This window comes from Ctenocephalides felis, unplaced genomic scaffold, assembly GCF_003426905.1.
Source record: "Ctenocephalides felis isolate EL2017-DRISC unplaced genomic scaffold, ASM342690v1 CF-g0.4_SCAFFOLD_03570, whole genome shotgun sequence".
Taxonomy (NCBI): domain Eukaryota; kingdom Metazoa; phylum Arthropoda; class Insecta; order Siphonaptera; family Pulicidae; genus Ctenocephalides; species Ctenocephalides felis.
In genome coordinates this window covers 27214365-27234113 of record NW_020539724.1, presented here as the reverse complement: position 1 = coordinate 27234113, position 19749 = coordinate 27214365, and the positions used below count along the sequence as shown (strand labels likewise).

At 32.0% G+C, this 19749-nt stretch overlaps 1 protein-coding gene across 1 annotated transcript; it reads left to right on the top strand.

The window, feature by feature from the left end:
- The first annotated feature begins 15316 nt into the window (after positions 1 to 15316).
- On the top strand, positions 15317 to 16147 carry LOC113383697. Its single transcript, XM_026621947.1, has 2 exons — positions 15317 to 15445; positions 15506 to 16147. The coding sequence occupies exons 1-2, from the start codon at positions 15317 to 15319 to the stop codon at positions 16145 to 16147; spliced, it is 771 nt and encodes a 256-aa protein (XP_026477732.1).
- The last annotated feature ends 3602 nt before the right edge of the window (positions 16148 to 19749 follow it).

Here is a 19749-nt window from a genome sequence, read left to right as displayed (position 1 = left end):
AGATTTTTTTCATCTGTTGCCAATTTAATCTGTCAATATAATAATTTAAATCAATCTCAATTTGACTTTTGTCTTTAAATATGCTATTGCCTACTTCGTAGTGCTTAATGAAATATAGAACAAAATTTAAGTTGCAGAATTTTGCAGCTTATAGCGATCAAGTTTAGACAAGAAAAAGAACCAAATGAAGAATGTGTGTAAAACCTGACAGAAACAGACATGCAATTTGCCTGTGACGTTAGATTAAAAGTGTGACAATAAACTCTCGAGTTTCAGGTGACATACGAAGTGCAAATAGTGTTTCGAAAATATGTAATTATTCACGCTCTGTAAATTGGAAAGATTATACATAAAATAATAACTGCTACATACAAAATCACATCGTGCATGTAAGATGAATATTTAAACTAGCGGGGCGAATGGCATCGTCCCTTAAGGCAAATTTGCAACTTCCCGTACCAAAAATTGTTTTTTTTTAAAAGACTAAAATTTTTTAAAAAAATTTACTCTGAAAAAATAGATTTTTGAGAAACTATAAATATTTGACAAGAATTTACTTTTTTTTTGAAAAAATGACTTTTTGAAGAAAAATTGATTTTGAAATATTTTGGAAATTCTGAACTTTTTTTCAAAGCAATCGTACTGTTTTAACTGCATAGAGAGGAAATATCGAAGCGCGTAAGCGACACGTCGCCGCCTAACGGATTGGTAAGAAACCCATAGGAATGTAAACAAAATTTATACTTATTGTTAAAATCTCTATAAAATATCTGATAATTTGATGTGCATATGTCTAATCATTTTTGACCGCCAAATGGCATTTTGTTTTACTTTTTTTACTAGATCTCCGAAACCGCTAGACCTGCCTTCATGAAAATTTGATCAGTTGTTCATCCTGTTAATACAAGTAAAATGATTTTTGAATTATTCAAATCGGACGCTCCGTTCTCTTAAAATATACTCATATCTTCGGAACGGCTGGACCAGCCTTCGCCAAAAACTAATCAGCACGTCTCCTTATAAATATGAATCGAATGCTTTTTTAATAATTCAAATCGCTTCATCTGTGCTCCCGAGATCGTCGACGAAAATTTGTATCCGCACACACACACTTGCACGCACACACACACATTACTATATACAACTAAACAATAAAAACAATAAAATTAAACAATAAGTTAATTTTTTTAAATAATAATTTAACAAAATTATATTCAATTTAATTAATTCATTATCACTATCAAGTATATTGAGTACTTTTCACCAAAAGCAAACTTATGAGTAAGAAAGAACAAAAACTCATAAAAGATTATATTACATTATTATAATAAACTGTATTGTCTGTATCCGATGTGTTAAATTAGAATAATCTCCAATATTTAAAAAAAAATTTCTACACTAATTTAAGATCGGATACTTTGTCGAGATAAATAATGAGTTACTATAATTGTTGATTATTGTTATTTAAAACAGTGTTATGCTTATATAGTATTTGCAAACTTCGAAACGTTTTCGTAAAATAATATTTTATAATTGTAATAAGAAGCAAAAATAATTAGTAATTATCATAATTTTTATATATAAAGTAAGAAAAAAAAAGATTGCGCAGGTGTAATCAATAATATTTTGTCGCAAATATCACTTAAAAAACTGTTACAATTTTACATAAGATGAAACAAACACCATTATCTATTAGTCCAGTTCTATTTATTGTAACACGATATGTAGCCCTTAATAAAGCAATAAATATTCAGTTTAATGACGAGTTGAGATAATATTTGACATTTGTTTATCCTATAGAATCACATGAAGATAGTTTATGCGATTATGGAATTTAAAGATAAGTTTGTTCCGGGAAATTTAAACTTTAATGTATTATGTATCACATAGCGCTTATGTAAAAATACCGAAAATACATCCATTTTTTTCTAAGGTATGCCAAAATGTTCAAAAGGTTTTGAAACGTTAAGAAATATAAAAAAATTGATTTTCGATTTTTTTGCGAATACTATAACTTGCCCTACGGGAAGTTAAAAACTAGTTGAAAGTGGCGTTTTGCTTTAAGGCATTTTGGATAAACTTCCTGAAATGCGTAATAATTGACTTAATCAACCGAAATTGAATATTAGACTTTTAGATGCATTTTTAACTGCACGATTATATATCATGTACGTAGCTCTTGATATTATTTAATGATTTAAATTAATGATAACATGTTTCACTAGATAAGTTTCGTAGCCTTAACTTCACGCTAATTCCAAAAAATGGCTTTCAAGTTTGTGAAATCTCAAAAGCGATTTTTGACATATTTTCTCAAATTTTGATGAATTTTCAAAATTAAACGACTTGTCGTAGGACCGTAATATTATAGATGTTCTTGAAGACCATGATGTTTATCAATATAAAATGTTTCATAAAAAAAATCAACAGTTTATTACTAGAAAACGGCTCAACCAAACTTTGTCCAAAACTGATCAGCATGATATCCAAATAATATCTTTCGAGAAGTTATTGCATTTTTAGAATGGATTGGCTAAAACACGAACAAAATATTTTCACTTTTCTCTTAATTACTAATAAATGCTTGGCCAATCGTCGCACAAAACTGAGGCACGATTGTTTTCATCGATTTTGAAATCGGTTCAGACGTTTCTGGGAAAACGTCGATGAATGATCAAATTTTGATAAACGCCAAAAAAACGTCAACAATTTTTGCAAACTTTAACGAATTTTTAAAATTAAAATTTGTTCAACGGTTAATTACAAGAACTTGTGCCAGCGAATTTTTCTCGTGGACAATTCACTTTTCTGTTATTTTTTAAGGATGTTTGACAATGGTCGCATAAAACTGACAAACGCATAAAACGGAGTTACATAGAATGGTTTTAAAATTTTTGAAATCAGAAATATGTTCTGAAACATACATACTTAGACGCATTCGATTCAGAACGGCTGTAAACGTCGAGAAAATAAAAAACCGCAAATTACATTTCAATTACATTAAAATTACAAACTTCTTCTTCGGGAATTTAAAAATAGCCAAAATTATATTAAAATTGACGGGTTTACCAAAATTATTGGCACAGATAACTTATTGATCTTTCTGAAGAATCTATTTGTACATTATTTCTGTAATGATGTCGATTTATATAAATTATATGAACCAATATATCATAAACTACTATACGATTATTCAAATTAAATAAGCTATCAAAAAAGTTGTTACTGCGAGCAAGTTTTTTTAACTTCCTGTAGAGTAGTTATAGAAATGGGCCGAAAATCGAAAATGAATTTTTTTGCATTTCTCGACCTTTTGAAGGTTTCTAAACATTTTGGCATACCTCAGAAAAAATTAATGTGTGTGTGTGTATTTTGTGTGTCCGCATTTTTACGTTCACGTTTTCTGGCGCACGGATCAACCGATGTGAATGATTCAAAAAAAAAAAAAAATCGATCCCTATTGATGGGGAGATGTGCTGAGATATAATGAGCACATAGAAATCGAGGTTTTAAGAGAACGGAGCATCTAATTTGAATGATCTAAAAAACGTTCAATTAACTAGAAAAAGTGGTTATTGTTTTTGTCAAAGGCAGGCCCAGCCATTTCGAAGATACAGAGCTAATTATACAAAAAATAGCAGTTTTTGAGAAAACTAAGCATGCGAATTGAATGTTCAAAATCTCTAAAACAATGGCTTTTGGAAAATAAATTTTTATTAGTTTTTTTTTTGTATATCGACAATAATTCAGATTTCAATTTTAATTTAGGCTAAAGTTTTAAAGCTCACTTATATACTTTAAATGAATTGACCATGGGTTTCATTTCATATAATTCTTATAAATATTAGACACATTTAATATTTGTCGAACATTTCGTTACGGTACGGGAAGTTTCAGCAATTTGCCATACACCACTAGTTTTTCCATCAAATTACAACGGCCTAATAAGCATTCAGTAATTATTATGACTAAAATAATAAATAATACTTTAAAATACTACCTATTTGTAGTATTTTAAGTTTGTATAATATATACAGAAAATAATTATAAATCTAAATTGTAAATTTGCTAAATCTAATGGGTTTAATCTTTTTAATCTCTTGATAGTATTTGTAGAGAGTAGGTTTTTTGCAAGTTCATTTGGATGGTTTGCGAATCTTGTCTTGTATTTGGTTGCGAATATACGATTTTTTAGGAAATGTCATGATATTCATGGTAAAATAACGGAATTAATTTAAAAACTTGTTCGAATACGATGTACCATTATATATTTCACCACTTGACTTTGTTTAGTTATTTCGTTCTATTTATCCGTTTTCTTATATTATAATATATAAGTAATGCTGATTTATTTGTTAATTATATATAATTGATGGTAATATTATATCATTTATTCTTTCGTATGCTAATGGCATATAAAGGCATGTGCCAAAGGCTGATACAATTTTTTTTTTCAATTTTTTATTATATTTATTATTTCTGTAATAATTTTATTATGAAATTTTTTTTATAATGATATACTTTAATTTATATTAAAATTTTTGTTATGTTGTGTAGTTCAAAAAACAAGTTATTGTAACAGACAAACATCTCTACTTTTATTATAGTTTTGTTGATTATGGTATTAATAAAGATTTTAAAGACAATAAAAAAATATAAATAAATAATAAAACTAAATCAATATTTTATTTAATTATAAAAGGATAATTTTATTCTGAAGTAAAGTATTATTTCTACTAAAGTAACTACTCTTTTAAGTAGATCATAAAAGTTGCTTTAAGCTCTACTGAACAAAGCGGAAATAATTTAAATTATATTTTAATTTGGATGTTATGTAAAATCTAGCACTGACTTTTCTGCATTAGTCACATTCGCACCTTCGAAAGAGAAACAATAAAGAATAATTTATTTGAAAAATTTCAATTAAATTAGTAAATTTGTAAATGAGCAAAATTATTCAAAATAAATATCGTGTAAAAACAAAATAACCTGATATAGAATTACCTTTAAATTTTTTTGTTTCTCATGTAACAACAAATAAAAAATATTTGAAAAATGTGTGAACATAAATTGAAGATATTGATTATTACATTCATTGTAACAATATGTTTTGTACAAGTTTCTGGAGGATTTCTTGAACAAGATCAGTGCTATTTAGATGTGAACGATATTTTAAACGAGGATTTAATGCCTGGTAGTTTGTCGCTTTTGGGAGATATAGATTTAATGAAAAATAATATTTCTGAAGGCACTCTTGAAAATAGAATGATGGATGTTAATGATAATGATTTGGATAATGGTGGTTGGGATCAAGCCTATAATACTATGGGATATCACAGGTAAGTAATTTTTAGTAAAATTATATAAATAAATCAATAATGTGATTTCTAACTATAAAATCGTAAAATAATTCAAATTTTTTTAAATTTATAACTTTCCGACGGCCAAATTGATATTTTACAGAAAAGCCAACTTTCAATGTTTTCTCAATGTTTCAAGTTATTCTGCGTAATCCATTTTTCCAGCAGTAATTCCTTTGTTTTTTAATATTAATTTTCTTTGATATATTATTAGTAAAAAAAATATAACATTACTGGTTTAGAAATATCGGTACTGGACCTTTTTATCCGCGATCCTTTAAGCTATATATGTATATATATATATATATATATATATATATATATATATACTAGATGACCCGACAGACGTTGTCCTGTACCCACATCTACGTTTTTTTTAATATCCTATAATAATATTTACCGTTCAGTTAAAAATAATAATTATTGTTTTTCGAATTACTATTTACACCAATATTAGAGTGATGTTAAATGTAGAACTGTTTCAAATAAAAAGATGATTCTCAATTCCCACAGTTTACACTTTAATTATCTCTTTAACAAATATTAAAATATGTTCAATAAAATTGTATATTAAAAATTATACACTGCAATTTATAGAACAAATTTATTTCCAAAAGCTCAATTTATTTTAATGCCAAGGGTTATACAATATTTTTAGTCAACGAATATTTTTTTATTTATTCACGACTAAAACAGTTTTTCCAAATTTATTACACAAAAAATCATCGTCTGCTTTTGTGATTTTTTTATTGTCATAGCATAAGATACACGTGTTGAAAATTGAAGTCTTTTAAACAGTATTACAAATTCAGAAAGAATTAATATATAGCATTCGCGGTAAAGGTACAAGATCACCCTTTTTTATCCAAAATAATTGCTTCAATAATGTTGCCTATAATTTTTATAATTTTGTACCTTATTTTATCTGGCTTTCAGTATTTTTTATTTCTAAATTACAATTTTCTCACTAATAATTCAATATACATTGTTACTTAAGTTCATATTTGAAGTGAATCATTATGTCCTATTCACATGTGCTCTATTCGAAATGTTCGAGGAATATTAAATGTTTTCAAATAGATTATTATAAATTTTGTAACATTGTCTAATATTTATAAGAATTATATAAACTGAATTACAATGTCAAAATTATTTATTTGAAGTATATTAGAAACTTTAGTCAGAATTAAATTTAAAATCTGAATTATTTTCAATATACAATTTTTAACTTCCCGAAGGAAAAGTTTGTTTTCATAAAAAAATCCGATTCGCTAATTTTATGTTTTCTCGACGTTTTAAGCCGTTCTGAATCGAATGAGACCAAATTTGGAAAAAGTATGTGTGTGTGTGTGTGTGTGTAAACAGATTTTTTGCCGTATATCGACGTTTTCTCCAAAACGGCTGGACCGATTTAGAAAATTTTTCTTTAGTTTTTTTGTAAATCGCAGATAAGTGAAAAATTGTTCGTTTACATTTTAGCCCGCAATTCTGAATCGATTTTGAAAATTCAAAAACCGTTTGATAGATATTGGTTAAGAATCATGCTGATCAGTTTTTGGTAAAGATCGGCCGTGCTGTTTTCTTGTAATAAAGTTAAAAAAAAAATTCGACGATTTTTATGATTTTTTTTTGACGACAAGTTGTTTAATTTTAAAAGTTCTTCAAAGTTTGCAAAAATTAGTATCGTTTATTTGGCATTTGTCAAAATTATACCTTTGATCGATGTTTTCTCAAAAACGGCTGGATCGATTTCAACAATTTAAAAGTCATTTGATGTATCTCAATGAGGACTATCGTTTGTCATTTTTGTGTGATGATCTGCCAAGCCATTTCTTTGTAATTTGGGAAAAAAGTGTTAAACTTTTTGTCCACATTTAAGCTCAAACTACCGAATCGATTTAAAAAAATCAAAAACTGTTCGAAAGACAATAGTTGAGCATGATACTGATTACTTTTAGGTGAAAATCTACCAAGCCGTTTTCTTGTAATTAACTGTTGGAAAAAAAAATTAAGCCGATTTTTATGGAACTTTTTTTGGCGATATATATCACGGTCTTATACAACTTATTGAAATATTACGCCTTCACGACAAGTAGTTTAATTTAAAAAATTCACCAAATTTTAAGAAAATGAGTAGTTTTTTTGACGTTTATTAAAATTAAAAATATACCACTTACTTGGTATAACGATAGAGTACTTGGTTTTAATGATCATACTGAGCCATTAAAATCTTATGGAAACTGGTTCAATTATAAAAATTGTTGATTTTTGAAAAATTGCTTTTAGAAAATACTCCGAGTCAAAGTGTGCGTACGTTTTCAATGGTGTGTAATGAATCCACTCGGAATACTTTTAATGACTCATAAATCAATTTATTTTTTATTGATTAAATCGATTATTTAAACATATCGGAAAGTTCATGTAACTTGCCTCAAGGCTAAATTCCAAACCAACTTTTTTTTAAGCAATTATTTTGTTGAAACAAGCAGAAAGTTCTTTGAATAATTCAAATCGGACACTCAGTTCTCTCAAAAACTGTCATTTTTTGCACATTTTGCTCTGTATCTTTGAAATGGCTTAAATCAAATAATAATGGATTCAAAAAATTTTCTGCTTGTCTTAACAAAATAATTGATTTTGGAAAAAAAAAATTTGTTTCAATTTTATTATTTGCAAGTAGAAGGAAAAAGATGCATAAACTATAACCTTGATTCTCAAGACTTTGCTATCGGGAGATAAACGGTAATCTTTGAAAATCCATAATAAAAGTATTTTCTTTCGTTGATAAATTTTTAGCATTAGCTAAAAATGTAATTATATTGTAAAATACCTTTAAAATTAAAATAATACATTAAACCTGTTTGACACCTGGCCGTTCTAAGTTACCCTGTCTTTGGGGTAAAAAGTTCTAGATAACAAATTTTGAAAGACACGAAAAAACATTTCTACAATAAAAAAGTAGCTGGCAGTTTTACTGAACGTAGTCAGATAATTGTTCGTTTGAAATGTGTTATTTGGATTGATTGCTCTACATATATTTTCTACCATGTTTTCTATAGAAAGAGTATAAAACTTCAAGTTTGATTGTATTGACAAAATAAAGACAAACTAATTAGTACGGGAGGTAGCAACGTTTTCGAGCAAGCATTTTAGTCAGGCTGGTTTTTTAGTATGTGGTCCTTGGTGCTCTCTTGGTTAGAGTACGGGCCGTCTGGCAGCTGGAAGTGGTTGCGTTAATTAGTGCGCAGCCAATTTATACAGCGCGATTTCAAAATTTTGAAAGCATTTTAGTCAGCCCAATTTTCGTTTTTTTGACTTCGAATAAGTTCACCAGACTTTTGTTGCCAGACATTTTGGGCGCTGCTAAATATGTGCCAGACGCCAATTTATTTATTAATTTTTTTAAAAATTCAAATCATTTTAGTCCGTCTTAAATTTTAGTATTATGTTCGTTAAGGGTAAAAACACATAAAATTAATTTGCCAGACGTTTCTGCGGTTGTAAACCATGTCTGGCAAGCAAAAATGTCTGGCAAGCAAAAATGTCTGGCAATATGATACTAGTAGACAGAGTGAGACAATCGCCAAATACATTGGCGCGAATAAAACAAAAAGCTATTATACTCGTAAGAGCGCAATATGTATACTATTAAAAGTTAGTGCAATTTCAATAATATTTTCATAAAACAAATAAAATAAAGTTAAATAAAAACCTAATTAAAAAGAGAGAATAAAAATTGCATCATATTAGTCAATTTTTTAATTTTACTAGCTCTAATTAAAAAATATGTTTATGATTCTAAAATATTGCTGTTAATATTTTCAAAAATTTGACTCGACAGTGGTTAAGTATTATAACATCATCAATTTCCTAAGAATATCATATATTTTAAGTTTTGCAATGAGAACTGACAATAATCATTATTTTTGTTGTACGCAAATGTTTTTTATCGCTAAGTTAACTGAGTCGAATTACTTCATTTTACATGGTACTTAGCTTTAGCAGCAACTAATTGTAACACATACCTATACTTAATACTGGTAATATTAGTTTTGCTACCTTACCAGTTCAAGCTACCCCTAGAATAGAATCTTAAAATTCTAGTATATATATACAATACTAGCTGACCCGGCAAACGTTGTTTTGCTAAGGGTGCGTTCGACTTTGACGCTTACGCGCTGTGAGCGCTCACGCTTATAAGCACGAATTTTTAGCGTTCGACTTGGCCGATAAACGCTTAGAATCGATAACTAAATTCCGTTCGTTTTGGATACTGTGAGCGTCAATAAGTATCAAAATGGCGGCAACTGGCGGTAACGGTAATTGTGTAAATTTTATTACTTTCTGGATCATTCAGCGGGATTATAAAGAATTTAACAATTAATAAATAAATGAAATTTGGTTAGCTTATGCTTAATTAATAGTAATATTAAAATTAAAATTTAAAATTATTTAAAATTAATTAATATTAATATTAATATTAAAAAATAAATGTTCAAAAAATTCTAGGAAATTATAACTGGGAAAATGTTATTCGACAAAATGTCCATTTGATCAATACCTTTAGGTTTTGAATTTAAATAACATAAATAAAAAATAATATAACCCATAAAATGTTTTATACATACCAATGAGTATATAATTATACAAATGAGATCTTTCAGAACACCGTGTTTGAGAAAAGTATGCCAAAAAGTACATTTTCATATTAACATTTAAAAAAAGTTGATATTTTGAGTCTCTAGTAACACTTGCGGCCCGTTGACTAACGTTTTTGTATATAAATAAAACTACAAACAAAACTACTCACTACAATTTAATCATAATTAAATAATATTCACGTAAAACATCCTATTAAAAGTAATTGAACATCATCTGTCAAAAACGTTTGACATTTGGCGTCTTAGCCACCGTCCATTGTTTTATTTAAATTACGCTTCTACAAAAATTTTCAAATTAAAAATGTGAAGTTTCTACGCGATTTTGAAACAATATCTCACCTTTCCGACCATCTCTAGATTGGCACGAATTTTTCAAGACTAAGACTGGCCAAATCGATTCAGCCGTTTTCGAGTTTTATTCGGACATTTGAAAGAGAAGCTTCATTTTTATATATAAGATATATTGTACAGCAAACATTCTCCGCTCTTTTTTCTTTCAGCTTTTAGCTGTAAATTGAGCAATGTTTTTCAAAAATCGAAGTGTATTTAATAATTCAAAAATTCAAATGAGATCATTTTAGATCAATATGTATAACTATATAATGATAGTCATTCGACCTAGGTCTCTTAAATCAAGATTATAATTGGGAATATCGTTTTTTTTAACAACGAATAAAGACGTCTATTATACAGATGTATACGTCTTATGACTTAATGATACAATAATATAGTAATATAGCTACAGTTTATCTTCCTTCTCATGTGTTGGTACTAGAAACTGGTACATTTATTCAATATGATAACTGTTTAAGCACTTTGGATGCTGCAACACGCCTCGCATTCATTTATACATAATTATTTCGTTTAATTCCTTCAAAACAATCAGGTATGCGACCCTCCCACATTGGTACAATAATACTACAATGTGATATATCAAAAGACTCATTAAACTCATCTATCCAACCCAAATCAATGGATTTTTATTTTTCACTCATAATTCACCTTCGATGATGTATTTATAAAGGCTGCATATTATGAGGAATATGAATTGTTTAACTTTTCACATGGCAATTTGTAAGAAACGGTGATTCTAAAGAAAATGGTATAAACACAATTTTGCAGAGAAGTTTATAACAAACACATCTGTCTAACATAGTTACTTGATTTTTCTTATGGTTTTCTGCCTAGTAAACGTATTGCGCTCTTACGAGTATAATAGTTTTTTGTTTCATTCGCGCCAATGTATTTGGCGATTGTCTCACTCTGTCTACAGGTATCATATTGCCAGACATTTTTGCTTGCCAGACATGGTTAACAACTGCAGAAACGTCTGGCAAATTAATTTTATGTGTTTTTACCCTTAACGAACATAATACTAAAATTTCAGACGGACTAAAATGATTTGAATTTTTAAAAAAATTAATAAATAAATTGGCGTCTGGCACATATTTAGCAGCGCCCAAAATGTCTGGCAACAAAAAATGTGAGTCTGGTGAACCTATTCGAAGTCAAAAAAACGAAAATTGGGCTGACTAAAATGCTTTCAAAATTTTGAAATCGCGCTGTACAAATTGGCTGCGCACTGCCAGACGGCCCGTACTCTAACCAAGAGAGCACCAAGGACCACATACCAAAAAACCAGCCTGACTAAAATTGTTTTCAAAACGTTGCTGGCTCCTATACTAAATGGAGTTTATTGTTTTTATAATATCTCATTGTATATAGCATCCAAATGACACATCCTTATACACTTCATGTATAATTTTTTTTGATTCTCTAAACATTGTTTAGAATATACCTTACTTAGCAAAACAACGTTTGCCGGGTCAGCTAGTAAAATATATAAATCTTAAAAAGTGTTTGTTTTTACATATCAAGAAGAGAACCAATAATTAATATCTCTTCAATATGCAAGAGGGTTAATCAACATATATATATAATTTTAGAAACCCAAATCAATTCAAAACTATGCTTCAAAAACATATAATTAACTTGAACCACACTTTTAACATGTCCAATCCTTACATCCTATACATTGAAAAAAAGTGACATTAGAAAGATAGTTGAGTCTTTACTTACATCCCTTAATACTTCTTGTGTCAACAAACGTAATTCCTCTCATCCCTTACATGACAGTTATAAAGTCATTATAAATTTCATGAAAAGTAATTCTATATAGTTTTAGATTCTTTCGTTCGCTAAATTTTTTTTCTGTTTCTCATTCCCCTTGTGTTTCTCGCACCCCGCTCCCACTCAATCCACACTTGCTGCGTAATCTTGATCAGTGTTCATAACGCACCGCTATTGAAAACATACAATATAGGAGGGCAATATGTGCTCCTTTAATTCCTCGTTATTAATATATAAGTATATTACTCTTTTTTACTAAAATTTGTTCCGTTGTTTTTCCTGGTTTAGTATGTATAATTTTTTCCTTTTAATATATTTATATTTATTATCAACTTTTGTATTTATGTAATATGTTTTTTAGATTACTGAATGATGACACACATCATGTGTCGAAACGTTTAATGGAATAAATAATTTTTCTATTTAATCTTTTTTTTTAATTTGATGATTGCGTTGCAAAAATATTCCATTTATAATAGAGTTAGACTGCTCACACATCACACCCAAAGCCAGATCGGCCAGGATATGGCAAACAAAACAACTCCAGCGTATTTTATCAAATGTCTTATTAAATTTTCACTATTTGAAAAAGAAGTAGTTATAAAAAGAGTGCGCATAAGGTTCACACGCAATTCGAAGTAAAACTTTTTTCTATTGTATAAGATGGCATTTAAGTTAAAAATGAATACATCATATAACAATTTTGAATAATGTTCATCAGTAATATGATAACATTCATGATGCACACATTTTTTAATGTCAACCATTATACATAATAATATATTAATAAATTATAAATTTGCAATAGCATTAAAAATATTTATAATAGCGTTAAAAATATTTATAATATTTGAGAACAATAATGCAATTAAAGTCATACTTCAAATATGACACGATCGGTTTGTCATTGGAATTAGAATCTAAAACGTGAACTTTTATTAGAGAAATAAAGTAATTGCTGATTAATAATTCTATAATATTCGTTCACACAGTGGACAGCTGTAATATAACAATCTTTAATAATTTCATTAACACTGGCAATGAATAAACTGGGTAGATGTCCATTATAAAGTATATCTGTATATAAATGATACACAGCTACACAAACTATTGCTGTGCTTGATCTCTTAGTTCGAGTAATATATCTGAAAAACAATTTATTCCTTATTATTTATAAAAATATGCAACTTTGTTATACTTAATAGCTATCATAAACGAAAAACGTGTAGATTTTTTCTAAACTTCCAAGGGTGTTTGAGATATAATTCTGAAAAAGATATATCTTCGGCATGTTAGAATGAAGCTGTACTGCTTTAATATTTTTTAATATCTATGAAAATGCAGAGAATTATTATGTTCAACAACGCCAAAATAATTATTTTTTTCACAATTTTCCTTGTCATGTAATTGTGTTTAAAGAACTTCATGTAATTAAAATTAATATAAAATTATTGATTGCTTGTTTTTTTAGTTTTTTGCTGGCGATACAGTTTTATTCTTTAAACAGTTGTAGTACCTGTCTTATAATTTCCATTTTAATAACCTCGAAAATTTATAGTAACCACGAATAATACAAATTACTTTAATAAACTTACGTTTCTTACACGGCACAGGTTTTTTATTTTCTTTATTATTTGCACGGTAATTATTTATGGGGGACGGGATAAAATATTCTTCCGATACAGACATATTTTATTAATTCAAGATTTGTTCCAATCTTTAACCTTAAAATGTAATGACATCAAAAACCAAAAAACGAACAATATGCTTCACGCTTTCGGTGACGTACGCACGTATAAAGTCACGCATACAAAGCAGCCTCGCACAAATACGATGACCAATCAGACTTGATTTACACCCTAGTCGCGCCTAAAAAAGTTTTACTTCAAAAGAGCATCTTTTAAGGAAAAATATTTCAGATAGTACTTGTTTTACGTCTCATTCATTTAGACTCACTTATAGCAGTGGCGTAACTATAGGGTGGCGTGGGTGGCAAAATGCCACGGGCCCCCGACCTAAGGGGGCCCCGGCCCAGGAAACCGAGACTCAGAAATACCTTTTTACATTGTACCTAAATTTTATTTCATTTGAAACTTATATTTTATATTTTTTAAGTTCAAAGTCGGAGTTATTTATTCAACGAAGCTTGCATCGAACTTACATTCGGCCGAATATTTAGTTAGTTAAAACCAAAGAAGTCGCCGCCGCATAGCGAATGTATTATGTTTTATCTTTTATACGATAAAGAGCTGCGATGGATCTGCTTCGGAAAATCTTTAGTTTATATAATATATCAAGAATGAATTAATGAATTTATTATTGTATATATAATAATTTATACTTTAACGACTTTTAAGATAAAAAACTAACACGTGAAGAACTCTTTTGTCAACATCAGTAGCGTGCCTTCGCGGGGCTTCGTATCAAAATTTGTTTGGGGGCCCCCTAAAGAAGAATTTTTTTATCACAAAATATAAAAATACATAAAATTAGAAGAATAATTATTTATCATTCTAATTATTTTTTTATCTAATTTTCTATAATTTTCCGAGCTTTTCATAAATGATTCAGATAAAAATATTCTCCTCTTATTCGAAAAACTGAATTATTAAGAGATCTTTAGATTCTAAAGTTTCTGTCCCTAGGAACAATAGTGACAAGTCTGATAGACATTTCTGTCCTAAAGTTTTTACGTAATTTTTTTGTTTTAATTCTGAATTTCGTCGTATTCGTGACGCACATACAAAGTTTTAAAATCTTTTCAAAATATTTTGCAGCAGAAATAATTTTTTTAAAGCATTAGCTTACAAGTTAAAGTTCAATACCGCTCGATAACTACGTCCAAGTTATTTAATTTTTTATAAATCATTGGTTTGCTTTAGATATTTCTTACGCTCGTGGAACGGGGCCCCATTTCAAGCCATTCTGAATCGAATGAGACCAAATTTGTTAAAAGTATATATGTATAGGATAAGGTTGCACAGCCCTGGCGCACTACGTCAGGTTGCGCGTCCCTGCCATGCACCGTTATCCTCTATGGTATAAAACCACAGCGCAGCAATACTCGGCCCTTCACTTGCCTACCGGAGCTCGCAGTGGACACAAGGAAGAGAAAAAGATAGTACCTCGCTACATTGGTGACCCCTGACGTGAGAATAGTCGAGCATGTCAAAACCGGAGAAGCCAGAGCAAATATCTTTCCCGCCATCGCAGGTCGAAAGAGTCGGTGTCAAGGTTCCGCCATTTTGGCCTGAAAAGGCTCAGCTATGGTTTGCTCAACTTGAGGGACAATTTGCGCTTTCGAATATATCAGCTGACACTACAAAGTTTTATGTAGCAATCGCATACTTATAGACGCAATACGCAGCCGAGGTTGAAGACATTATTTTGAAACCACCAACAGAGAATAAGTATGAAACACTGAAATGTACTCTCATCAAGAGAGTATCGATGTCAGAAGATCGCAAGTTAGAACAGTTACTGGACAGAGAAGAAATCGGCGACAGACGACCATCGCAGTTTTTGCGTCATTTGCGCGCACTAGGCGGGTCAAAAGTCGACGATAGTATTCTCAAGATATTGTGGATCAGGCGGCTACCAGAAAATATTCAAGCCATCATATCAGCACACGACAATCTCGAGTTGGATAAAATAGCAGACATGGCGGATAAAATCGCCGATATATCGTTGCAGCATCAAATCCAAGCGGTTAGTAAACAAGTTCCATCCACGTCTAAAGAAATAAATCATACCATTTCAGAACAAATTTTGGAGCTTCAAAACCAGAACGCTACATTAAATTCGAAGATTGACTTGTTAGCTAAGCAAGTTGAAGCCCTCACCCAAGCCAAGTACCGAACCTTACCATCGAGGTCGAAGGTCGTGCATCCATCTCCACGTGGCTATTGCCAGTACCACTCAAGATTTGGAGCTAAAGCACGGAAGTGTAATGAACCTTGTTCATTTAAATCTTTAAACTTAAACGACAGTCAATGAATGCGGCGCATGACTGTCAATTAATTAGTTCAACAAGCCGCCTATTAGTTGTTGACAAAGCATCAAAACAAGAATTTTTAGTCGACACGGGCGCGGATCTTTGTGTATACCCTCGCAGAAAACTGAAAGGGCAGCATCCGCGTACCGAATATACGTTATATACGGCAAATGGTGCGAAAATGGCGACCTATGGGACAGTACAATTAATTTTGAACTTCGGCCTTAAACGGAATTTTTCTTGGAAGTTTGTGATAGCCGACGTCGAGAAACCCATTATTGGAGCAGATTTCTTATCATTTTATAACTTATTGGTAGATCTGCGCAACAAACGGCTACTAGAGGGAGATACAAAAGCACAAATGATGGGAAAAGTAACAGATGCAGTCGTCCCAACTGTTAAAACCTTGCGAAAGGAGCACCACAGCCTATTGCAAGAATTTCCGGATATTACCAGACCTCAAGGAGCACCTCACAAAGTGAAGCATTCAACAACACACCACATCAATACAACACCAGGGCCTCCGATTTATTTTAAACCAAGACGGCTCAACGCGGAACGCCTTCAAATAGCTAAAACAGAATTTGAAGAAATGGTGAAGCTCGGAATCGCTCGACGATCAAACAGCCCCTGGGCCGCGCCGCTTCACATGGTACCTAAACGAAACCTCGGATGGCGCCTGTGCGGAGATTACAGGGCACTCAACGCTCGAACTATTCCAGACAGATACCCGGTAAAGCACATTTACGATTTTACGCAGCATCTTCAAGGAATGAAAGTTTTTTCCAAAATCGACTTGGTAAAGGCTTACAACCAAATTCCGGTCAACGAGGAGGACATACCAAAAACAGCAATTACGACTCCTTTCGGACTCTTCGAATTTCCTTATATGACCTTCGGACTTCGTAATGCAGGCCAAACCTTTCAAAGGTTTATCGACGAAGTCACACAAGGTATGGATTTTTGCTATGCTTATATCGACGATTTGCTAATTGCATCAAGAAACCAGGAAGAGCATGCAAGACATCTACGAAGCATTTTCGAAAGACTGCAGCAGTATGGTATCATAATCAACTGTGAGAAATGCATATTTAGTGTCCCGGAAATTGATTTTTTGGGATACACAGTCTCTAAAGATGGTATACGCCCAATTAAGGAACGAGTGGAAGCTCTTGTAAGAATCAAACCTCCTACTAACATACAAGAATTGCGCAGATTTCTAGGAATAATTAATTATTTTCGCCGATGCATTCCCCGTGCGGCTGAATTGCAAGCTCCATTTCAAAAACTGCTAGAAGGACCAAACGTTAAAAATAACACTATCATAGAATGGAACGAGCAACTTCAGCAGGCTTTTATTAATTGCAAAGAAAGCCTATCAAATGCTACTCTTTTACATCATCCAGTGGTCAACGGCAAGTTAGCTTTATTTACAGACGCTAGTACAATTTCAATAGGAGCATCGCTGCAACAACAAATAGGGAAAACATGGCAACCACTAGCTTTCTTCTCGAAGAAAATTTCTAAACGCCAATGCGAATGGCCAACATACTACCGAGAACTTCTAGCAATCTTTGAAGCTATCCGACATTTTAGGCACTTTCTTGATGGACAACATTTCGCAGTATACACAGACCATAAACCGCTAACATTTGTCTTCCAACAGAAACAGGACAAATTGCCGCCAGTTCAACTGAATCAACTAACTTTCATAGCACAATTTACAACGGAAATAAAGCACATTGAAGGAAAAGAAAACGTCGTAGCTGATGCTTTATCCCGGATCGAAGAATTACACGTCTCGTCGAATGCAGATTATAACATAATCGCAAAGGAACAACAAGATGACGCGGAACTGCAAAGCTGCCTAAAGAACAGTTCTTCGTTGGTCCTAAAGTCAGTACGTCTTCCGGGTACTACCATCAACGTATATTGCGATGTATCCACTAATATTCCAAGACCTTTCGTTCCGAAGACGTTAAGAAAACAAGTTTTTAACGCACTTCACAACCTAAGCCATCCTGGAAGAAATGCCACAGTGAAAATGGTATCCCAACGATTTGTTTGGCCGTCAGTGAACAAGGACTGTCGAGCCTGGACAAGGGAGTGCATTCCTTGTCAACGCAGCAAAATTCATCGCCACACGCGAGCACCCCTTGGTAAATTTTTGCTTCCTACCCGACGATTTTCTCACATACATTTAGATCTGATCGGACCCTTTCCAAGCGCACGAGGATTCAAGTATTGCCTATCAGTAATATGTAGATTCACAAGGTGGCCAGAAGTCATTCCACTTCGAGATATAACAGCCGAGTCAGTAGCGCAAGCATTTATAGAGGGATGGATATCTCGTTTTGGCTGCCCCACAGAAGTAACGTGCGATCGCGGAGTCCAATTTAAATCCCGCCTATTTGACGCCATTGGTAAATTTACAGGGTCGAAAATAACTTACACCACAGCTTATCACCCCAGTGCAAACGGCATGGTCGAGCGTTTTCACAGATCCTTTAAATCAGCTATTATGTGCCACAACAATAAGAGCTGGCTGGATGCGTTGCCGCTAGTACTACTCGGATTGCGGTCTGTATGGAAGCAAGACTTGCAAGCTTCTCCAGCTGAAATGGTGTATGGCGAACCTCTTCGGCTTCCAGGAGAATTTTTCGAAGACCATCAGAACACACAAGACACACACCAGGTTCTCAAAAAACTTCGACAAACGGTCAAAACGCTCAAGGCAACGCCCGCTTCGAATCACGGAAATAATTACAGCTTTGTCCACCCGGATTTATCAACGGCTCGACAAATTTTTATCCGGGAAGACACCATAAGGACAGGATTACAACCGCCGTACACAGGACCATACGAAGTAGTGGGCCGTTCGGATAAAACTATGACAGTGATTAGAAACGGCAAGGAAACTAAGATATCGATCGATAGAGCAAAACCAGCCTATATATTCGAGCCAAACACACTCAGCGGGGGGGTGATATAGGATAAGGTTGCACAGCCCTGGCGCACTACGTCAGGTTGCGCGTCCCTGCCATGCACCGTTATCCTCTATGGTATAAAACCACAGCGCAGCAATACTCGGCCCTTCACTTGCCTACCGGAGCTCGCAGTGGACACAAGGAAGAGAAGAAGATAGTACCTCGCTACATATGTGTATGTATGTATGGATTTTTTGCCGTAAATCGACGTTTTCTCCAAAACGGATGGACGGATTTCAAAAATTTAAAAGCCATTCGATGTATCTCGATGAGGACTAGCGTTTCTGGGTTTTGAGCGACGATCGGCTGGGCCGTTTCTTTGTAAATCGCAGAAAAATGAAAAAAATTCCATCCACGTTTTAGCCCGCAATTCTGAATCGATTTTGAAAATTCAAAAACTGTTCGATAGATATTGGTTGGGAATCGTGCTGATTAGTTTTTATTAGTATCGTTCTTTTGGCATTAGTCAAAATTAGACTTTTGATCGACGTTTTCTCAAAAACGCCTGAATTGTTTTCAGAAATGTATAAGCTTTTAGAGAATACTCTGAGTTAACGTGTTCGTTCGTTTTCAATTATGTATAATAAATCCACTCGGAATACTTTTAATTACTCATA